Raw genomic sequence first — 20,455 nt, 5'->3', positions numbered from 1 at the left:
GGACAGTAAGTATTGGGGACAACTTTCTAAAAATCTAGACATGCAAATCTTAACTATATATATATATATATATATATATATATATATATATATAAATGTTTGGGGAATACTGTGTTTTTTGTAGTGTTTATTTTTTTATATATATATATATATTTTTTTTTGTTCTGACAACTGGAATATTTTTTTGCATCACAATGCCTGGACTTGTGATGAAAGTGACAAGGAAAAGCATGACTACCATTGTAAGGTTAAAATTTTGGTTCAAGCCACTAAGAGATCAGTCCATGCCAAAAAAGTCTGACAGTTTGGGGAATACTGTGTTTTTTGTAGTGTTTATTTTTTTATATATATATTTTTTTGTTCTGACAACTGGAATATTTTTTGCATCACAATGCCTGGACTTGTGATGAAAGTGACAAGGAAAAGCATGACTACCATTGTAAGGTTAAAAATTTTGGTTCAAGCCACTAAGAGATCAGTCCATGCCAAAAAAGTCTGACAGTTTAGCACAGTTCATTGCTAGTTTGCTACAGTACACATCCTCTTAGGTGAAAGTCCCTATTCAGGTAGGAAAGATTTTTAGAGGCCAAGAAACGTATAATTTTGCACAATTTGCATTAAAATAAACGGTAGCATATTTTTAAAAATTGCACCTGCTTGTTTCTAATATAATAGGCTTTACTGAAAGAAACCATGCAGAAATGAGATGAGAACAACCATTATGTTATTTCTCCTTCTTTGTCCCTGAACAATCCACTCAGATCTGCCTTCTCATCACTCACCTGTTTGATTGGCGCTGCTAAGGACTTCCATAGAACATATACTGCAGTTGTAAATTATAATAATGTGTTATTTCCATAGAATTTACAGTTTTTTTTATGCATGTACCCAAAAACCTAATCTATATTCCGCTAAAAACACAGTCATTTACATTACATTAGGTCCTATTTTCTGGCTTTTTTTCCCTGTCTTTTAAAGTCACATTACCTTTTTCATATTCCGCTCTGTTTGTCTCTGAATGAATTAAACACTTTTGCATTATAAAAAAAAAAAACAAGGGTTATTTATAAAAAGTAATGCTGGTGCAAAGTTCTCAAATTTTAAAACTTTGACGCACAATCACACTTTATAAATAACGAAATTGCAAGCAATTAAAAAAAAAAGAGCACATTAAAATTATTATATTAATCTGAAGGTTCTACAAATCTACAATTGGGTTGGAATATGCAGACAGTTGTATTTAGAGAAAAACACAAAACAGACAGACAGACAGATAGACAGACAGACAGATATATAGATAATGATAGGAAGATATAAAGATTCTCAAAACAACAGCACATGGAGAGACAAAACAATATAAGAACAGCCAGGTGCAAACCATATAAGCACTCCCTCAAGTGCTTTAAATATTCATATGTATATAGAATATAGAATGCACACCATAACAATCTCAAAAAAATATTTAAATTTTATTATGTACAAAAAAGTACAAGAATGAAAACATATAAGAAAAAATGAATATAAACAAAGTAACAGAAGTAAAGGCAGATACAATACCCTTGATAAAGGCAGCCAGTTGGTGCCGAAACGTTGGGGGGGTTGGTGACTCGTGTTTCTGTCTGAGGCTTGTAAGGATTTTTGTGGTAATGTATTACTATTATTTTATTGTATTTGCCTTTACTTCTGTTACTTTGTTTATATTCATTTTTTCTTATATGTTTTCATTCTGGTACTTTTTTTGTACATAATAAAATTTGAATATTTTTTTGAGATTGTTATGGTGTGCATTCTATATTCTATATACATAGGAAGATATAAAGAAAAATATGTAACTAGATGTATGCCCACTAGATTGCAAGCTTGTTTAACCATGGTTCTCGGTAACATCTTGTTACATTTTATCATCTGTAATTTGCCTCTTATTTCCTGTTATAGCCCCACAATAAAAATGTAAAGTTCTGCAGGATATGTTGGCAATAAATGAATGTCAGTAATTATAATATATAGTATTTTATTCATAATTTGATTATTTGTTGAACCATGGCTGGTTAGTATATGTCCCCTAAGAGTCGAGTAACCAACAGGAACATTCCATTGAAATACACTCTCGGGCCTTTGCTCTACAATTGTTCTTTAAGGAGTCCCCAATAAATGATATATGCAGTTACCTCATATAAAGTAATAATCCCATATGTCTGTGCAGGCTCCCGCCACTGTAGAAAGATCTTCTCTTCAAATGTACTGCTCTGGATTGATTCTAGAGGTACAGCGCTTGGAACTAGTCAGGGAAACAGAGTTAACAGCTATTACTATACAGAAACATTACTGTATATATAAAAGCATTTGTAAAACAGTATGAATCTACTATTAAATAATACCACCAATCTGTTTCACACAACTACCACCAGTACAATCAAGGAGACGCAGGGACCTGTGCCCTATATTGAACCACAAATAATAATATGGGTTGTCAATACTGACTACAGCCACCAGACCATGACATTATGTCTATGCACTCAATTTAAGTATGCCTGATGTTGTTGTTGAGAAATTTCTCCTATACTTGAAATGACAAAAATCTCACAGGGTATCAGCCATTTTGAATATAGAAAATAATCCAGGTACTCCAACGAATTCCAAAGCAAAGGCAATTTTATAAGAACCAGGAACCAAAAGGCAGCGTTTCGACCCCCTAGGGCCTTTGTCATGCTTGACAAAGGCCCTAAGGGTTAGAAACGTTGCCTTTAGGTTCTTGGTTCTGATAAAATTGCCTTTGCTTTGGAATTCGTTGGAGTGCCTGGATTATTTTCTATATTCAAAATTCCGTGTTGGGTCCTTCCTGGTACTGGGACTTATCCATTAGAGCACCCTGAATTCCACGACGAAGGGTTGAGTGCACTTCAGCTATCTACATAGGGTATCAGACATTGACCAGCTGCTAATTGAAAAGTTATTCTTGGATAAGCGATTTTTAGAGTCATCAAATATCCTATTGTCTTTTTAACTAGGGGGCACCTAGGTTCGGGTTTAGAAGAAAAGGTGTGAGAAGAAAGCTGTTGCAAAAGACCAATTAACATGTTATAGTCAATACCTATTAAGCAATGTTTATTTGTAGACATTAGAGGAGATTTATTAAGGCAAGGACAGGTGCTCTTCTGGGACCAAGTATATAATTCGGAGGACTCTCCTATGGACACCAATAGAAGGTCTCTCAGTATCTAGCCTCAACATTGTACCTGTTTTGTAATAATAAATCACCCCCATTATCTTTCTCCTATTTATTTACGTTTAGAGATATATATTATAATTTAAGAATTTTATGTGGATTTTGTTCTTGCAGCATAATACCCACGGTATGATCGAGCATCCTAAACATAGATTAACCTAGACATACTATTCTTTAAGAGAATTAAATAATCATATAATACAAGAAGGTATGAGGAAATAATATTTCATCAGGAAGAAAAATAGTTGCACCAAATTTGCACCAAACTAGCCTAGGACTGGCTTAACATCCCAAATGCAAGTGAGACCCCCCTCACCTATACAAGCAATATAAACACAGAAATAAGTGCATATGCACAGTTACAGCAAACACAAGGATTGTGTCATGCACAAACAAAATAGGCATATGTTTATCTGTCCTTTTCTCATTTATATCTTTTTAGGTTTTTTGTTTTTTTTACATATAAATGAATGCAGTGTTTGCATTTACTGAAGATATTTATGAGGTTGGCTGCTGCTAAGAAAAAGTATTCTCATGTGTTTTATAGGGTGTGATGTAAAGCTTTGTGGAAACTCTTGGTGCTACCAACATGCAAATAAAAATAATGTGACATAGATCACCACAATTTTCTGTTTTTTTTCACGTGGCTATAGGCAATCCCTACCCATGTAACACGTATGGCACTCCTCATACAAAGTACTCTATTGGAAAAACTTTTAGTGCAAAAGTAAGAAACTTTGAGACTAGCAGTGCGGGAAAATCATATATCTAACTTGTTCTGCTTCTGCTTTTTACGGTCTATGAGCTGTCAAAAGTATCTATAATCTGCTCCTGCAGACTCAGTGGATATATAGATACACCATTTCTAAAAATACACCATTGCCATACGGTTCTATCTATTCAGAGAATTGTCTGTGGGAAAACGTCTTAAGAAGCTGTCACGGACTGTGAATAGGCAGCCATGAGAATAAATTCTTATGGTACAGAATATAAGAGAGCTTGAACTTGCTTACTTATACCACCAATGCTTACCAGTTCGGTAACAGGAATGCCTGTAATTAAATTCAAATGTTTTAATTCACGTTTAAGTACAAGCTACTAATAATGAATATTTATAGCTGCTATTTATTTTTTTCTTCTCAATGTAAACTATCAAGCTGGTGGGACAAACTGCATCCTGTCCCGGTTATTTCTCTAATGCAACTCACATCACACTAAAGCAGCCACATAATATTAAAAATCTATTTTCTCAAGTTTTAGAAGGAAACCCGAAGAACATGACAACAAAAGAAAAAAAAAATCATATACCGTACATTTTTTAATTCACCAAAGACACACAAAAAATGGAGCAATGAATGTGAATATTTCATGGGTTTGTCACAGGCATCCAAAAAAATCAATTCATTTGTTATAGTGTATCGATTTAATGGGAATTAAATTTATTTTATTACATTTATATAAGATATTCTGAAATAACAGGCGGTTTTACTGCTGATACCTTTTCATGTCTAATTTAATTTGGAACATGCTGGATGAAAGTGCAGCATCATATCATATACCTATTCGATGTAAGTATAAGTACCGTCTCAGAGCGGTATCATAGAACTTGCATGCACTGATCTGCTTGGAGAACATATGTCATACATATTTCAAGAAACTAAGCTTCTACTTTCCCAAACTTTCTTTCCAGTACACGTTGCATGACTTATTCAAAACGATGATCTGCTTTCCTTGACTATAGCACTTTAAATTTTTTTTTATATATGTACATTTTTCTTCTCAATTATTAAAATGCACAAAATAAAACAGTGATAATAATAACAGGCATATATTTACAAATATTTGGTACAATTTACATTCTCATAATAAAGTATATCTATGCCGTATTTCTAATTTGCTCTCATAGATTGCCCATAAACTGCAGTATCCATTAATATCCATTTCATATTAAATTCCGAGCACAAGTAGAAAGGCCATTAGGCCTGAATTTGTGGGAGGAGTAAGTCCCCTACTTAAACGACTAGCCACTACTCAACTCTGACATTCGAGTTCAAGTGTTCCCCACCCACCAGCACCCTTAGAACATACAATTCTCCTTGGTGGGCCCTTTTTTATTTACAGGCCCACTCGGACGTTGGTTTCGGCACACCACAACCAACTTTTCACATCAATCAATATCCATTTCATATTAAATTCCGAGCACAAATATATATATATATATATATATATATATATATATATATGTAGCATTTTATCATTCATCCGAAATGTTCATTGTTTTTCCACTTGACAATAGTCCCTAATTGCTTCCTGTAGTGACAGACCATTGATTTTATTTGTAATCAACAAAGGGGACTCTTACTAAATATACATAAATATACATGGCCATTTTACAGATTTTAGGTAGCATATTTATTAAAATGTTTATGTCTATTAAAGAAAAAAATTGTGATCTTTCAATATAACAATGATATGAACCCACCTATGCATCATTTAATGAATGCCCTTATCTAGTCAACTTATATTTTAAAACATTATCTTACTGAATTTAACTAGGGCTTCCACATGCCAAGAGATAGTTTCATTACTAAGAAGGTCATTAATAAAGTGTGCCTTGTCAGGAATTCAAAGTGAATTTAAAATTTCATGCCACAAAAGTTAATTTTGAAAAATTGTATTTTTTTTTTTTTAAAACGATTTACTTTATTTGGGTTCACATACCATCATCCTTTACAGAAGACAATTGCCCAAAGGCCAAAACCATTGAATTAACAACACATATCCCAAAAATTCTTTCAAAACTAATGCCAAGGTAACTATACCAGAACATTCCATATCCCTCTAGCATACCCATGGCACAACTAACTAAAATAAATGAAAACCAAATCTAAGCAAATGCAGCCATCTACCTCAAGTCCATACTCTTAGAACAATATGATTAGTCACTTGAGGTTGTGTACTCCTTTCAGGGCATCCACATTTTAGTGAAGGACTTCATTGAATTATGATCCATGCCAGTAAGCTTGCCCATAAAATAATTATCAATGATTTTACACTGGACTTCAGCTATAGTAGAGACAGTAGAATGTAACCAGTCAGAAGCCAAAGTGCTTCTGGCTCCCAGCATCATTTTATTAATACATTTTTGAGGGCATGAGGGTACATTATCAATAGATTTGGATATAGGGAATACTCATGGATCCAAACCCAAAGTTCTGTGGAAAATTTGAGACAGTAATTCCTTGACCATTTCCCAAAAGGGAATGACCCGGGGGCAGTAGCATCACATATGCTTATATGTGTCCTTCAAACCACAATTTCCCTAACAAAGATCATTCAAGGTTTGTATGTTTTCAGTTTTTCCCTAAAATGTTTAATTCACATTGAATTCACTTTGAAGTCCCAACAGATTACACTTTAGTGAATAACCCTTTATTTATTTATTTTTTATTTATGTAACTGTGAATTGTGCTTAATTATAACTCCACTGATTCTTAAACTCTAGGTTAAAGTACCTGGACTGTTAATACAATACACTGGAGATGGAGACTATTTCCAACTCATATATTGTGGCAAAAAGTTTCAAGTCTGGTGAGTGGTCTGGTCTGTTTAGTGATAAAACATACGGCCAAACAGAAGTTGTGAGGGTTGTGGGGCTGTAGGGTTCATCTTAAATGCTCAGAAAAACCAACTGGACTAGCATGCTCTGTTACATGGTTACATGTTCCTGTAGAAAACCAGGAATAAGCTACCCTCGACCAAGATATTAAGACAAGCTTAAGATTTACACTCCAGCTTTTGTTCAGATATAACCATTAGCATTTGAGATTTAATTGGAAACTTGACAAATATGGTATTAGATTATTCGATGCTATAATAAAAATACAAGCAATACATTAAAACATTTATCCAAAATTGGGCCAATATAAATAGTAGTTGTGGACCCTGAAACTTGTACTTATTTTAGAGTGTTTGTCTTGGCCTGTCTTTTTAACTGAATGTTAGTTGCAAAAAATATGAAGTTGGCACAAGATAAAATGCTAGAAGCCTCATTGCTAATACTGGAATGGCAACAAAGGAGAGACATTTTAAATAAACGCGGATGAAGCCATCTTATACAGGCCTTAACCAGTAGTCATGAATTGAATTGGATGTCAAGTAACATGAAAAATGGCAGCTGAGTGAAAGCATTAGGCATTTTTAAAAATGTTCTTCACGTCAGGGTATCAGGAACACCTTAGCTGAAATACTGGACTTGAAGAACAATTGTGGTCTGAGATGGTGGTTTAACCCCTTAAGGACACATGACATCTGTGACATGTCATGATTCTCTTTTATTCCAGAACTTTGGTCCTTAAGGGGTTAATCACAGCTGACTATCAATGCTTTTTAACAATACTCTTCCTCAGAATTGAATTGAGCTGTGTAGGTTGCAAATATGTGCCCATGAATTTTACACCAACACTGTCCAACAACAGCCGGTCTAGATGTTTCTCCCAGATGGTTCCTACTTTAAAATGTACCCACTTGGTTTTAAGACTCATCTTACTTGATAGGTCCGATAGTGTTACTGTGAATGCAGAGTATATATTTCAATACAGTAGGCTTGGATGTTTTTTTTGGTTTTTTTTTAACTTACCATCCTCATCAGTCTGTACAATGAGTTCTTGGCTTTCTTTCCTCCCTTCAGGATTCATAAGTACCAGTTTTACACTGACATTGGTGAAAGGTGACAGGTTTGTGATTGTATGCTGAGGATGTGTGTTTTCTGCATCCCAGCTCACTTCCTCTCTTACTTGCTCTAGACCTCCAACCTGGTATTTATAGAGAATAGTGAGGTTGTAGCGATGACACCTTGTAACATTGTATCCAAATGGTTCCCATCGGATCGTGATTTGCCTTGACTTTATCTCTACAACTTGCAATTTCCTCGGCCCGTGCATTGGATCTGGTAAAATAAGAGGCCAATATAAATAATGGTTTTCTTTTCAACATATTTTTAACAGAATAATTACACACTTATGATATCTCATGCACATATATATATATATATATATATATATATATATATATATATATATATATATATATATATATATATATTTTACAGTTAGCCAAGACCAAACTATTGAAGAATTCAGTTTTTTTTTTCATTCCAATGGCAAACAACATGTATTATTAAATGCATAAACTTAAGTGTTTGGGTATTACCATATTATTTCCAATCTAAAAAGAGTTTTTAGCAGGAATTGTCATTGTTGCATATGTTTCCTTTTCAGAGCAAATGCATTTTTTGTTTTTGTTTTTGGTTTATTGTGTGTTTAGTGGTCTTATTGGACCAATCAAAATATCCAACTAACATGACATTACCGTCAAGGGTTACTCCAAGTAAGATGATCATTTCAGTGATTTGAAGTGTTCATTGTGCCTACAGTCTGTGTGTACAGCTAACTAACTTAACCACCCACCTCGGTATATACAGAATTTCATTTTGAAACACTGCACATACAGAGTTTAACCCTTTTGCTTCCAAAAGTGCAACCCCACCTCTGACTGATGTATTGGCGCGTCATTAGTCAGCACGGATTAAGTTCTGGGCTTGCTAATATTAATTCTGTGCTTATTTCTATGCGAATAATTGCATTCATTGTCAGAGAGCAGTTAGCTGAGATTCTCCGCTAATGAATGGCCGGCAAAATCAACGTCCTGCATCTGCAGCTCTACAGAATCCAGATATCATCACTGGAAGACAGTCGATACCCAGCATGTACCCAGGTAAGAGGGCAAACTTTAGCAAAATGGCTTGCACCAGTACTGGGAAATGGGGCCAGGGTCACCTGGCATCAGAACCACTACAGTGGGCTGTACTGGCTATGAGTACAGTATTAAAGTGTTTACAACAAGCAATCCCACATGTTAGGAGCAAAGTGTAGGTTGTGTTACACTTGGTTACACTAGGTGGGTTTTTGTTACTATATATTTTTTTTGTTTGTTTGGTTGTTTTTTTTTCTTTTTTTATAATTAATGCTTTTTATCCATATGCGCACCCTTCCTGCTTCTCTTACCTAAAAGGCGATGTTTCAGATTTTGTTTAAAACTTACTGATGTCTGTTATGTCCTCATCTAAATTTCTAGTATAGAAATCTAACAGCTGAACTCTCTAAATACCTTGCCATGCCCATTATATACACCAGTGGTTCCTAAACCACCAACAATCCAGGATTTATGTATTTCCTTTTTTTTATTCCAATGGAGATACTGACAAAACCTGGACTGTTGATGGGCCATGAGGACTGGTTTGGAAACCATCGATATATAAACCATATCTGGCTTGGTCACTTCCTGGTCAGGTCAGGCTCACTGTTTAAGTTGGAAAAGCCAATTACAGCAAACACATTTACTTTTTTTTGTATTTTTTATGATTTGTTTTCCTTGTTTTTGACATATTTTAATGCACTATTTGTGTAATAATTCTGGTATTACCTTTTAATTCTACTCTTGTTTTCTAAACTACTATTATTACTTGTATTATATCAAACACTTAGCAATCAGTTTGATAAAAAAATGAGGAAATCAGGAACAGTCCAACATTAGACCTAAATACATTTATTTCTAACAGGAATCACAAATTTGCAGTAATGTTACTACCACAAAGGGTTCTGGGTGGGCATATGCAAATTAGTTTAACAAAGAATCACATTGTTCCCTCATTCCATTTTAAACATGGATTTCTTTGAGTCTGTGTTTGCTATGTACAGCAGCTTTGAAACACAACTTGGGAAAAGATGCAAAGCCAGTGGCCAATCACGGACAGTTGTCTTATTGTATTGCAAATAATCAGCATGAGGTTGGTTACTGGGTGGCTAGTGAGGCTTGATAGTGCTTGTGAAGCAAGCATAGTGAGGAAAAATTGTGATTGAAAACCCTTCCCCCCTTTCATACTAAAGATTTCTAAAGGCATGCAAAGCCTCATGGGAGTTGTAGTTTTACAACATCTGAGGATCTACCTTTGGCACCCCTGCATTAAATACTAACATCTACATGAAACTGATCTTGTCATGGCTTGTGTTGCATGGGAGTCCCTTTAAGGCTCTAGTTTAAAATAAATCTATGTTCATATTAATCTATGTTTAGGCACTTGCCCACCTGCCTGGATCATTTTCTGGAATTGCAGGTTGAGATACTTTTCAAAAGAGATCCAATTGCTTCCCTAAAAAGACTCCAAATTAAAATTGTAACCAGAATTATTTCTAGACCAAAAAAAGTGTTATAACTTGATAAGACTCTACTCGGACTTAATGATTTTAAATATAAAACTGTTATTCCACCGACACAATTTGAAAAGCTCTGCAAACCATCGCTGAATTAACATTTAATGAACGCTCAACATATGATTCTGCTCCAATTTGACGTACATCGGTGGCATCGTATACATTAGTACAGTGCCTTCTGTGCCAACAATTCAATCTGAAAAATGTGAACGTTTTTTTCTGACACATCGCAATATACCCTGTAGAGTTTCTTTGCCTTCTCTCCTATTTTTAAAGTTGGAGATTTCAGAGCATTTTTATTGTACACCAGTTCACATGACAAACTAGCTGTGTCTGCATCAGAATTATCACCATTTATGATAGGCCCCGTTGGCATGACTCATGAGGTCAGTCGAAATGCTCTGGGTCCACTGATTCATGATCAGAGAGTGGGATTGCTTCTCTGCAAAGTGCAGTGTTTGTCATGCCTGAAGTTCAGTCTAGTAATACCTATCAATTCTCCTGACTGTGCCTGTAGCAGTCAACATACACCAGCGCTTTCTTACTGCAAGCTTAAGCCGGGTATCAAGCAGTGAAGCCTGACAGATGCAGTTCTGACCTAAGGGAGCAGCAAGCCCATATCTAGCCTCTGGCTCTTTAGATTTTCTATTTAATCAGCGATCCTAGCATCTTCTGCCTCTGCTTCCCTACCTCAGTACACAGCAATGAAATGACTGATAGAATCAATTTCCATTTCTGGTTCAATCCAGAGTTCATTTCTTTTGAATTTTTCTACACTTTTCTACACTTTTAGCTTCTATTACATCCAAGATTTTTTTTTAATGAAATCGGAGTTTCCCCGTCTTGATACACTGTCATTGGCGGGATCCTGATATTACACCTTTAATCAAAATCCAGGTTAGGACTAATAAAAGAACTGTCTTCGTGGTCTTCCTTTGCAGAATGTGCGGCTGCTGCATGGATACAGGAACTAGGAATATTTTCCTTTTGTCATTTCTGTTGTTATAAATATAGCTTTTTTTTTGCAGGAATTTGAAAATCTTTGCATTTCCATTAAACTGCAGTACACTAGTCTCAAGATCACAAAAGAGAACGTTATATGCAGAGTGTGTTAATTGATCCTGCATTGTGGAACTATAAGCACCATAATCACTTCAGCAAACCGTATGGTTATGGTGCCAGGAGTCTCCTGGCGCTGATCCATGGTAAGCTGTCAAACGGTTTTCAAATGGTTTGACACTTACCCATCATTGTCAGCTACTGGTCTGCACTGATATGTTAAAGCAGACGTTCATACTTTCAGTCTTGAGCGACTTTGTACATTATTCATTGAATGAGTGTCAGAACTTTAAGGTTCATTAAATGTGTTCATTTGTTTCCTTTGCTTAAACAAACATTCTAAGCAAAATATATAATAAAAAATAACACAAAAAAACAATAACACTATAGCGAACTGTTGTAGTTGCATTATCTAGAGTTCCCTTGGCACTGTCACCCTGGGTTTTATACAATTTATTTAGCAATGGGCTCATATAAATTCTATATATGTTCTACCCATGCATATTGATGATGCATAATTGACACATGCATTTTGAGTGGGATTTGTGTTTAATCTGAATTGCCCTGATTGGTTTAAAGCACTTGTTTAACTATCCCCCAGCCAATCCCTACTATCCAAGAGGGACAACATTTAAACCAGACATGTTAATTTCACATAAGCAATTCTGCCCAGCGGGGGCACCAGGTCTCAGAGGGGCCACAAGGTTGGCACCAGAAAGAATCCTGGTTTATATAAAACCATTCTAAAATCCAGGTGATCGGGCCCTCTAGCAGGTATGATGCCTCGCATGTCCCTTTAAACCCTCTTAATAATTTCATGACTTGTTACATGTGACTCTGTTGTATATCTCAAACACCAGTTATACTACACAACAAGGGGCACAGTATTTTGAAATTGCACACAGAAATAGATACGTATCATAATTGCAAGCCATCCTCTACATTTTCCCAACTGCATAGTGCTTAAAACAAATTAATGACTTAGCTGCTTAAATATTAAGCAAACTGTAAATATATACCAAAACGTATCATTAAAACAGCCCCTAAAAAGAATTTAATACGTAATGATGTGCAATATGCTGTTTTTACAATGTGATAACAACTTACGCCTTTCATTATTTTAAAATGGATAATTTTTCCTGTTAAGCTATTGATAAAATGCAGCTCGTATTGCATGGGCTAGGGACTGGAGATAGTCCAAATCAGATGGTACAGAGACACAGCTCTTCTAACTGTTTATTCTATTTACAAATAGTAGAGACAAACCACAGGTGGCCACATGAAAGAAATTAAGATATTTGTCTTGCTAAATGGATACTCTACTTGCAGAGTTTATGGTCTATGGAAATCCCATGCTCCTGTAAAGCTGTAATTGGTTGCAAAAATCATTGCAATTAAAAGCCCACCCCAACCGTGCAGTGCCATAGGATGAAGATATGCTTCCTGTGGCGTTATAAGTGCTTATTAACTTATAAATGAAACCTCATATTATATCTTATAACTCTTTTAGAGAGGCTCTGTACTTCAGCCAGACACTTGCACAGATGCAAATAGCTTTCTTTTATCTAACCAAGTAGTTTTGTGCATGTTTATTCATGAATGAAATTACTTGTAAGTGCTGAGATGCATATTCAATAAACCATTACTGAGCAGAGATAGGGGTTGATGATACATTTTAAAAAATGGAGTTTATCTGCAGCCAAAGTGTTTGGTTCATCAGACTTCAAGTTTCCCAAATAATAGTGAAGTGGTTAACTAAATCATAGATATCATAGATATCCATAAGAAAGGTTTCTTTACACACTGCCGATGGTTTGGCAATTTTGGGGTAGTTTGAATGTTATCTCCACAGCATTCGATAAAACTTAACACTGCAATATGATGCAATATGAAAGTTTCCCATACTGTTAAAAACCTCGATAAACATAGTTTACAACTAAACTGCATTATAAAGAAGACATTAAATATACCCTATGTTACTGTGGGGTTTACTTACCAAACACTGGGTTGTAGTGAATCGAAAACCGAATTGGAAAATGTTGTGAAATATTTTGTTTTGTAAAATTATCCATATGAGCTATAGTAACAGTTTGGCTTTTTAGCCTAAATTTCTGAATTTCAATCAATTTACTATAATTCATTGTTTGATTAATAAAACCTTTTGAGATATCCAGGTTCAAAGAGACTGAGAAATTATGTCATTTTTCACTTAATTAAGCAGCTGAGGAGCTCTAAGCCTTTAAAGGGACACTCCAGGCACCCAGACCACTTCTGTCCATTGGAGTGGTCTGGGTGCCAACTCCCACTACCCTTAACCCTGCAACTGTAATTATTGCAGTGTTTTTATAAACTGCAATAATTACCTTGCAGGGTTAACTCCACCTCTAGTGGCTGTCTGCTAGACAGCCACTAGAGGGCACTTCCTGCTTCATAGCAAAGATTTTCTTTGCTAGAGCGTCGCTGGACATCCTCACGCTGTGTAAGGACCTCCAGCGTCGCTCAATTCCCCATAGGAAAGCATTAAAAAGCATTTTTAATGCTTCCTATGGGGAGACCTAATGCGCGTGTGCAGCATTGCCGCGCATGCGCATTAGGTTTCCTCAGCCGGCGGGGGGATCAGTCTCGCCCACTGGCTGATGTAATTATTGGGAGGAGCGCTGCCGACCCGAAACCACCACCGAGGGACATCGGCGGGGTCTCAGGTAAGTGACCTGAAGGGGTTTTTACCCCTTCAGCTACCTGGGATGGGAGGTGGGAGGGAGAGGGGACCTGCAGTGCCAGGAAAATTGATTGTTTTCCTGGCACTGGAGTTTCCCTTTAACCAATCAGTAGAGGCTGTTGGAGTGAGGTCTCTCAGTGGGTGATTATCTTCCACTGACACAGTGAGAGATGCCTTTTATCAGAAGTATAACTCACTGCACGATCTGTGATTAACAGTTTCTGACAGGAATTTTTTCAAAAAGATAATACAATATTTCCATTATTTTTGAACCACACGAAAACTAAATTTAGTGAATTATATAACAAAACATTTTTTAAGTAAGCAGCAAATAACACTAATTGTATTTACTTGCTATTAACCTTACAGTTTCAACTTTCTATAAATGAGGCAGTCCATGAAATTATGCTCCAAGTTTTCAGCAATTACATTAGAGCTTGTTTGCTTTTCCACAATCAAAGCATGCAGCAAATGCAAAATGATAGAAAACAAAACAACTTCCTCAACGTAAAGAAAAATGTGATTCGCGGTAAAATGACATACCTTGGCGCACTGTAATCACTTTATAATAACCCCTTTTCATTTTCAAATCTACTTAGCCATCAGCTTGCAATAGAGAAAATGCTGGCAGTACTTCCAGCAAGTGCATATTAGTTTTGAATTCGTTGACAAGCTAATTCTAGAGAAGGCTGGAGACAGACAGTCATGTGTGCAAGTAATTTCCTTCATTTTGCATGGAGCAAGCATGTTTCTCACTGATAAATGAGAAGTGGAGGAGTACAGAGATACATTTTAATTCTATCCATCTGCTAGCAACTGTATCCTTAAACCACACTCCAGGTGCCATCGGAAGATATGCAAATCAATACGAAGAAAATCTGTAGTTCTGCGTTTCTTTCACAAACTATTGGAAATAATTGCTCTGAAACTCACAAAGTATATTTATAACTAAACAAACTTCTATTTTACCACTAGATGCATTATAGCACAGCTAGCGTTACACATAACATATTGAAAGGCCTCCTGTTAAGGGGTTTTGGGACACCGATACAATAGGTTTAGAAATGTCGATAAGTAAATATTGAAGGTTACAGGGTATGATGCCTCTATTTCCCAATTGTGATAAAGAGGGCATTCTGTGTGTATTATTTATTGGAATAAGTAACTATATGAAAAGAGTGAATTGGTCTCCAGTAAAACAGATAACATAAAAATAATGCTTCGGAATGTTTCTAAATCTGTATAATAAGTGACAGAACAAAGTTAGTTATTGTCATAGTCAACTTTTCTCTATCTCTGTTGTGGAAACGTTATCAAAGCAAGCACTTTGACACCAAAATTAGCGAGAAAGCAACTGGCCCATGGTTTTTAAAAGATACATTATTCTGGGTTGTATTTTGTAATATATAGATGGATGTCTACATTTTTCACCATCTGGATCACGTTGAGAGGTATGCCCAAAGAAGCATAAAAGGGAATTTGTTACAGAGTTAAATGTGTTGGTGGGAGACATTAAGTTACATGTTAAAAGGGCAGCAAGATATGTTGTTCAGTTTAGGAATCTGGCTAGACTAGATGTATTCCTTCCTCTCCAATATTTTCTCTTCTAATTGCTGCATTTGGAGAGCAAAAAACGGATCGCAAGAGTATTCTGAGAACGGACAGCAGCTGAAATAGCCTGCACTTCGGTGGGTTCCCGCTCAGAACTCAAGCTGGTTTTAGCTCATCTTGTGCCATGACAGAGAGAACATATCTGAAGCATATCAGACTGGTCCCACCCATACGGGCAGTCCAGATCCGAAATTCCAGCAAGTTCTCTCTGCACGAGAGATACAGCAACCCCAGACGATCATTTCGGCCTTGTTAGGCATCATCAGTGAGGCATAGCTGATATCTCTCTAGGCACTGTGAGCAAGGGGTCCACGTCTGGATTACCCTTTAAAATTTGTCCATCGTTCATCTCTCTGTAATGGCACAAGATGAGCTAAAACCAGCTTGAGTTCTGAGCGGGGACCCACCGAAGGGCAGGCTATTTCAGCTGCTGTCCGTTCTCAGAATGCTCTTGCGACCCGTTTTTTGCTCTCCATAAGTTTAAAGGGTAATCCAGACGTGGACCCCTTGCTCACGGTGCCTATAGAGATATCAGCTATGCCTCACTGATGATGCCTAACAAGGCCGAAACAATCATCTGGGGTTGCTGGATCTCTCGTGCAGAGAGAACTTGCTGGCATTTCGGATGTGGACTGCCCGTATGGGTGGGACCAGTCTGATATGCATCAGATATGTTCTCTCTGTAATGGCACAAGATGAGCTAAAACCAGCTTGAGTTCTGAGCGGGGACTCACCTTAAGGGCAGGCTATTTCAGCTGCTGTCCGTTCTCAGAATGCTCTTGCGACCCGTTAATTGCTGCATTTGTCACGTTGTAGTTTGCATTATTAAATTATTGCAAGAGGATGAATTGGTCAGCAAGAATGTTTTAAAAAGTAAAGGAACAGCTCACTAGCCATCATCTAACCTTACTGTCCACTATATAGTTGGTAATCTAAAATCCATATTAATTATATTTGGAGATTTGTAACTGCAATTTATCCTATTTTGGGCCAATCAGACCATCATTCAAATTCCTCTATTCCTAATCGAAATGTAGTCGAATCAGGAACCAAATAAAAAGAACAATAGCCTGCCTACCACCGCCAGACTCTCCCCTGGTCTTCAATCGTTTAAAAGGTGCCTTAAAATCCATCTCTTTAGGAAAGCTTATGGCCTCCCAGAGTAACCTCTACCTTACATACCTGTCTCTTGCTCTCTCCTAAAGGGCAGCACTCTACTCTCTCCTCCAGCTTTGCTTATCTCAAACATTATTTGATTGCTATTTCCTGTCCTAAAGTGTTTTTTACCCCACCTCCTATAAACTGTAAGATCGTTTGAGCAGGATCCTCTTCAACCTATTGTTCCTGTAAGTTTTCTTGTAATTGTCCTATTTATAGTTACATCCACACCTCTCATAATATTGTAAAGCGCTACTGAATCTGTTGGTGCTATATAAATGGTAATAATAATAATCATAATAATAACAACAACAACAATGGCCACGATCATTTTGATTTGTGGCTCTGAATTCTGCCCATGGCACCAAATAAATGATGATTGATGGCATAAAGATATTTGAAGGCTAGGAGACAGTTACTAAATGATGATTTTATTCACAGACCAAGTGAGTATATAAATATATTATTCTTACTTCTCTACTTCTTTTTCCTACCATTGGATGGAGAGCAGTATACTGACTGGCTCATTTATATAACCTTTTTTTTTTTGCCTACTTTTCCAGAAACTTTTTTGTTAACAAAATTCAGCTGAGCCGAACCACCGTATGATCGAAATTCGTCCATCCCGAAGAATTGTTTATTTTCTGCAAAAATGATTCTGCCAAAACAAAGTTTTCCACCGTGTGCCCTAAATGACCGATGGTAAATGTGGATAAAGTAGGGACAAGCTGGATTTACAGAATTGACAAGGAAGAAGATATTAAATAGAACATTTGTACAGTTTATATACATTTTTTTTTAAATAATTTTTTTTTTTTTATAAATTCTATGATTTTTTTTCACCAATTTTTTTTTTTTTCACCAAGTATTGGATATCTAAAGTTTGTGTCTCCACTGCTTATTTGCACCCTTATTGAATCAGAGATAGAAAGCAAGCAAGTCAGTAAATAAGAATGAACAACCCAAATATCTATGTGTGAGTTTATGCTAGGATGACAATATTGATATCTTAATCCTAAATAATTCCAAAAAATGTATATGCAATGCTTGTTGTCACTAGAAATACATGGCATTATTTTTGTGTCAGTCTAATGTCTAATACAGACATGTACGTGTTGTCAGGAGTGATAAGCATGTCATAAGCAAACGTGTACATATTGTAACCAATTGCATTGCAAGGCCGTATAGACAGGATAGATAATGCTGGGTAAAGCTTAAGCACTGCAAATAGATTTAATTGACCAGAATATAGAGTGAAACAAGTAGCGTAGTTGACGCTTATATGAAATAGTATCCACTGAGACTGATCTGAAGACATTACTTGTATGCCAAATTAAACTTGAAAAGACTACAGGCACAAGATAGATTCATTTTTAACATTAAAAGTGTGTTCAGATTACTGTCCCCACTCAGTATAGCTCCTATGGAACATATTTTTATTCCAGCATTCTCCGTTCTCCAGACAATTCTCATCCAGTGAAGTAATGAAAACCTTTGTCCAAACCACTGGCTCTCATACAGAGGCATTGGAGACATAAGGCATGTGCAAAGCGTTCAACACTCTCTGCCAATCCAATGCTTCTCATTGAATCCAATACTTCTCAATGTACTTTTGCCATCATCATGCTGTCTGTTGATGCTGAAAGATCTGTGCCTTTTAAAGGGGACACTTCCCAGTATTTTAATATTATATTGTAAATTATTATAGGACATAATACAATAATATTATATTTTCTCCTATAGTTATTAAATATGTATAAGCGTACTCTCAGTCACCGAGTTATTTCCTGCACAGCCAGGCTTAGCTCAACAGTTCAGCTTCAGGGCAGCAAAGGACAGGTGACCAGCGCTCGGCAGACACCAGGTAAGCTGTTAAACAGTTCACAAATGTCACTCATAGTAATAATCACTACAGTCGACTTTAGCAGTTCTGAAGCTTGGAGTTTCCTTTAATTGTCCTCATAGAATGTGATGCTACTCTTGGCTTAATTGCATACATACATCGGGTGCAATATTAATTCCTTAATTAGTAGCATACACAAGTGTGATGTGGTACATATGTTCGCTAATTATGCCATACAAAGATGTGGACGGTGAATTGCTGGTGGATATATCAGATTCTGACATAACTGACAATCAGTTGAGATGGTTGGATTCCTAGAAAAATTCTCCACCAAAAATAGCCATTAATTTAAACATTTCTAAATGCATTTATTTTCAACGTATTAACTCTAAAAAGCCAAACAGAAAATGTGTGTTAAATTCGCCCTGCAGTGTCGCTCTGATTAAAAAGTTGGAAACATTAAAGTGATTTCTTTCTAAAAACGAACTAAATGCTATTTTTTCCCCTCAAAGCCCAGCTACCTCTGCTTTTATACATTGATCCAACGTGAAGGTTTCTTCTTGCAATCAACAAGTCTAGCCTTTTATGTTTACTTGTAAGAGTTTCTCACACAGCTTGGAGACAATCTCCGGTTTAATTACTGTATAGAGCAATGTCAGTTACAAAACACTAACGGGATGGTACCATGTCAGCCAGCAGAACAGATTCTGACTTTCTTTTATAGTAAAAAAAATTACTTATATAGAGAGAGGTGATTTCTTCGGTGGCTGAATGCTCAGAACAGATTGCAGATAAGGAGAAATGACACAGACGAATAGCAAAAACAAAACAAAACAAACCATTTTCTTTAGCATTTAATATGGAGTGATTTCACAACAATCAAAGGATAGAGGTTATCATAGCCATTATATAGAGGCTTTCCAGGCTCGTTTTAACCTCCCTATTTAGTGCAATAAATAGATAATGCAAATAAATAAATACATATAAATCCTGTATTTGCTGCACATCTGTGACCGTTTTCAAACAATTAATTTCAATTGGTTTGCTGTGAATATCCACAATTTACTTTGGCCCTGTATCTGGTGAGGCATCTCTCTGGACCTGAAGTTCCAGATTTTTTCTCTGGTGCCCGGATTCTAGGGACACTGGAAAACGTGTTCCCAAAATTGAGGAACAAGCAGATTGTTGAATATGGCCAGTGCAAGAGCACCTCCACAGAACTCTATGGAAGTGCAGCTCAGATTGGCTGACTTGCTGGACTACCTTCTAAACTGGAGTGTATACATTCCAGACTGACATTCCTACCTTTTAGCCATTCACAATAATGGCACAATCCACCTACATTACTTTTGCACCAGACCTATTTCTGCTTTTGTGCCAAATAAGTTGTACTATTAGTGTTTACCTGTGGTGCAGTCCTTCCCCTTTCTTTACATATTGGGAACTGTAGCAAATAGGGATGTTGGGCACTTTTTTAAACTCAGATACTTTGAGCCTAAAGTTTGCAAATTCAGTTTTCAACCCATAATTCACTGCTTAGTGAGAAAACCTTTCCAGTTGTTCAAACT

At 36.3% G+C, this 20,455-nt stretch overlaps 1 protein-coding gene across 11 annotated transcripts in view; it reads right to left on the bottom strand.

Moving 5' to 3' along the window:
- PTPRM (protein tyrosine phosphatase receptor type M) overlaps positions 1 to 20,455 on the bottom strand; it is a 713,165-nt gene that overhangs the window by 362,606 nt on the left and 330,104 nt on the right. For all 11 annotated transcript variants that reach the window (XM_063451546.1, XM_063451547.1, XM_063451551.1 and 8 more), the window contains exons 8-9: positions 7,866 to 8,174; positions 2,169 to 2,278 (exon numbers count right to left, since the gene is read on the bottom strand). In XM_063451546.1, the coding sequence (XP_063307616.1) occupies positions 2,169 to 2,278; positions 7,866 to 8,174 (419 nt within the window). The remainder of the gene's footprint in view (positions 1 to 2,168; positions 2,279 to 7,865; positions 8,175 to 20,455) is intronic.

The sequence above is a fragment of the Pelobates fuscus genome, chromosome 4 (genome assembly GCF_036172605.1).
Source record: "Pelobates fuscus isolate aPelFus1 chromosome 4, aPelFus1.pri, whole genome shotgun sequence".
Lineage (NCBI taxonomy): Eukaryota > Metazoa > Chordata > Amphibia > Anura > Pelobatidae > Pelobates > Pelobates fuscus.
This window is presented reverse-complemented; position numbering and strand designations above follow the sequence as displayed.